Here is a 4,057-nt window from a genome sequence, read left to right as displayed (position 1 = left end):
TTTCGGCCTTTCATACTATACACCCTCCCCAAAGGCGGCCAGCGACAGGGTGATCAATCCTACGTTGCGTCCCATTCCCAATTAGTCATAGGAGTTGCCTTGTTGTTGGTAGCCAACATCCCATGGGACTATGCATGGCAGGGGCGTCCTCCTCCCTGAGTCAAGCATTGTTGACTGCATACCTCCTGCCCCTCTCACTTTGGGGCCCAGCTGGGGCTTTTCTCTTCATCCAGAGCCACTGACTGCTGCCTTCTGCCGCCTCCGATACAGCTTGATTGCCGAACGCTGGTTCTGGCCCTTAATTCCCAGGTCTCTAAGCAGTCTGGTTGTAGATGTTGCCACAAAACCTCTGCAGCCCACCTCAATGGTCGGCTTCTGTGTTCCAGCCAAGATGCCGTGCTTCGGCAGCTAGACTCGGCATAGCGCAGATGTTTTCGCTCATAAGCCTCATCTACGAGTCCTCCCCAGGGACTATGCCGTCAATGATGAAGACCTCTTGATGCGGAACGGGTAATCCAGAGCACCATTTCAGGTCTTAGTGGTGGGGTTGCGATTCCTCCGGGAGGAAACCACAGGTTGCCGGCCAATTGTCAGCTAGCACTTTTCCAGTCGCCGGGCCAAGCGCAGCTGCGTCCTCGCTCCTATTGGAATTTACATTCATAGAGCGCCTCACTCAAGGCGCCTGACATGCATTACACCACGATCACCGGGTGGAATTGTACTTGTAGATGGCACGGGGGCCCTGCTGCAAGGATGTGAACAGTTGATGGTGACAGCGATGGAGGGCACTGTTCGGGTCCCGTGCAGGGTAGAGGCAGGGACGGGTAAGGAGTGGCAGGGAGGGGATGTAGGAATGGCGTGGGCAGTTAGAGCAGATGGTGAGGCTTTGAGGGAATCTACAAGGGAATTGTGATGCTGATTTAATCAGAATCCGTATTTATGCTCGAGGATCCGATGAGCTATGAAGCTCTTCTTTACGTTGCCCGGTAGGGGGCGTGTCAGCAAGGGTGACGATGATGATGCCGACAGTGACCGCAAACGACATCAGCCCCAGTCTGCCAGAGCAAGGACGTCACTTCCGTTCCACCTGGGATTCCCACGGACACCACGAAGCTCGACTTCACCTACAACAGTTTCACTCGACTCCCCTCCAGTCGCGTTCCATCGCCTGAGCCCGCGGCCTGTAGCGGCACGGAGCAGCTCGCCCTGCTGCTGCTGCTGCCTTCACATCGGCACGCAGAGCGCCTCCAACGATCTGAAACCAACACAGACATCGCACACGAGACGCGTAGGCAGGGCGCGGTTCACTAACATCGCGCCTGACTTGATGCGTGTTTGTGATCTGAAGAAAAGCTTCTTTCGGTATCGAAGCGTCCACGTGGGTTCTCTTACACTTCGCGACATGCGTTTGGCCGAGATTTAATTAAATTGTGTAATGATATCGTTTTACTTGAGAAAATAGATATAAGGGGGCGTCCATAAATGACGTCATGCACCTGGGGGTAGGTCAGACATTTGTGACGATGTGTGACGATTGGGGGGGGGGGGGGGGGTGAGAAAACTTGACGTCACATCAAAAATGAGAAACTTTCAATAAATCTAGACAACACGTTCTACTTAATTAAATAGACTTTTTAACAAATGTTTTCTCCTACAACATCAGAGTGCAGCTCCACATTAAATACGCACTACAATGACAATAGTTTAAAGCGATTTGAGCACTGTTTTTTGGGGGGGGGGAGGCAGAGCTTTGTGACGTCATATGTGAGGAGGGGTCTGACTTTTTGTGACGACCGCCGTGTGCGAGGGGGGGGGGGTAAAAATTGTCCAAAATCGCGTGACGTCATTTATGGACGGTCCCTAAGTAGAATGATTGATTATTTATTTACTCTTATGATTGCACGTTATATGCAAATTGTACGCAAATGTAACCTTCACGGCATGTGACGTCACTCGGAATGCGCCCCGATCTCGCCAGACTCGGCGCTAAGCAGGCGCTGAGCCTGGCGGAGTGCTTTGATGGGCGACCGCCATGCGCACAGCAGGTAGCTCTCGGCTGGGAAGCTACGTTGGTGGACAGCAGAGGGGCTGTGCATGGGGACATCTATTGTATTGTACTTCTATGTTCCAGCGTCATGTGCTCTTCACCAGTGGCGGCTCCTGCAAAATCTCTCAGGGGGGGCAAATTCTGGATGATTGATAAGGATAAGGTCCACCCATGCAATGGATAAATTAACAGCTTAAGCATGTAAAGGCAACTTCACTTCTTTAATATTAATGAAAAATAAAGTGACTCTTACAATACATCTTGTTTGTTTCTATACTCACTATTAATACAATCCACTCAAGTTTCTTTTATTAAAGATTCCACTAGGTGGCGACAAATATATTGTTGGATGAAACGTGCTTACATATGATGACGTAAGCACGTTAGTGCGAGCCCTCCCGGAAGCCATAGAGAATGCATTGGAGCGCCCGCCGTTCGAAAAAAAACATCTTTGAATGTAAGTCTATGGGAACACTCTGGGCGATTCTCAGCCGGAGTGAAATCGCCCAAAAAGAGGCGGTACTCCACAGAACGTGACATGACGCTGATTGGACTATATCCAGAGGCACAGTGACGGCTAGCGTGACTCTGTGGTTGAATGACATTGGTGGTGCGTCGCCCAATCGCCCTAATGAAGAAACCGCCCCTGCTCTTCGCCAACCCGGATTGACCAGCGTGGTGAAGTATGGTCAAAAAACCCCACGGACGTGCTCGCCGTGGAGAGGAAATCATCCAGCAGTGGATTTGCAAAAGGGTTGTGCTTACCAATGCAACATCGATCGTATATTCACAATCACAGAAGATGCATGCTCGTGTTGGACGCGGAGGTTTGTATTTACGAGATAAGAGAATCCTTGGCTTTTGATTTGTGACTTTCTTTGATACAATTTCGAGTAGAGCGATGGCGCAGTGATTCGCGCACTGCGCTCAAAGCCATAACAGGCTTCGAGTGCGAACATTCGGAATTGTTCCAGGTAATCGCGCGTGGAACTGCAGCGCGTGTGAAATCCTGTATCTGAGTCGGTGGATCGAGGCGAATTCGCAAAAGGTGAAGCGGCTTGAGACTGTTGCTCCAGACGCCGTAACGCGCTGCACGTGTTTCTGTGTTCCGTAGTGGCGGCGCGGTGTGGGGAGCGGTCGTGTGGCCACCCGAGTTTCATTCCCGCTCGCGGTCAACACCGGTGACGATCACCTGGACCGAGAGACAAAGGGCGTGGTGCTGGCCACCCACCACATCGTGTGCGCCGTGTCGGCCTTCATCGGTGCGACTCGCTGATAGCACTCGCCCCGACAGTCTGTGGAGGCGATACGGGGGATCTTTGTATTTGGTGTAAAGGCCACTGTCACTTTTGATCAGAACGGGGAATGGGGAAGATGATGGGTCCGCATTGCGACTGCTGCGGCCACCAGAGGCCCCCTACGCATCACGTGGTCTAGCACTGCCCCATGCACCACCAAGACGTCACTGAGGCTCTGAGACGGCTTCACAACCTCGAGGTATCAACACAGAATCTTTCAAATGTCACCTTGCCAATGACAGACGAAGGATGCCACGGCGAGTTACCGTTCCGATAGCGATTAGGGCCACAATGCGGCTTGATTAGCGTGCGCAGCTTGATTAGCGTGCGCAGCTTGATTAGCGTGCGCAGGTTGATGAGCACGATGGTGGCGCTATGGACGAAGTTGAGTGCTTTTGATGATTTTGACATTCGTGACGACGATCATTACAATAATTCTACTGATATTGACTTGATGATGCTCACATTATCTTACTGGTAATTATGATATTTATATATTGCAAGTTTCTAACGATGCTGCTGCTGCTACAACTGTTGCTACTGCTGCTGAAATTTATGATGATGATGATGATGTTGATGCTGTGTGATGAAAACGATGAGGATGGTGATGATGATGAATGTGATATCTCAGCGCGCCAATCCGCATCTGCCAAAGCAAGGACTTGACATCCGTTCCATCTGGGATTCCCGCGGACACGAAAACGCTCCACCT

General features: G+C 51.2%; 1 protein-coding gene across 1 annotated transcript in view; it reads right to left on the bottom strand.

Moving 5' to 3' along the window:
* The window catches only part of LOC133358790 (fatty acid desaturase 6-like), a 23,958-nt gene extending 20,202 nt beyond the window's left edge, over positions 1-3,756 (bottom strand). Inside the window, exons 1-2 of the mRNA XM_061577239.1 lie at positions 3,612-3,756; positions 1,129-1,255 (exon numbers count right to left, since the gene is read on the bottom strand). Coding sequence (XP_061433223.1) covers positions 1,129-1,255; positions 3,612-3,756 — 272 coding nt within the window. The remainder of the gene's footprint in view (positions 1-1,128; positions 1,256-3,611) is intronic.
* Positions 3,757-4,057: the final 301 nt, after the last annotated feature.

Source organism: Lethenteron reissneri, chromosome 63 (assembly GCF_015708825.2).
Source record: "Lethenteron reissneri isolate LAM-NWPU_2019-01 chromosome 63, ASM1570882v1, whole genome shotgun sequence".
NCBI lineage: Eukaryota > Metazoa > Chordata > Hyperoartia > Petromyzontiformes > Petromyzontidae > Lethenteron > Lethenteron reissneri.
Note: the sequence above shows the minus strand (reverse complement) of the source record. Positions and strands in the feature narration are given on the sequence as shown.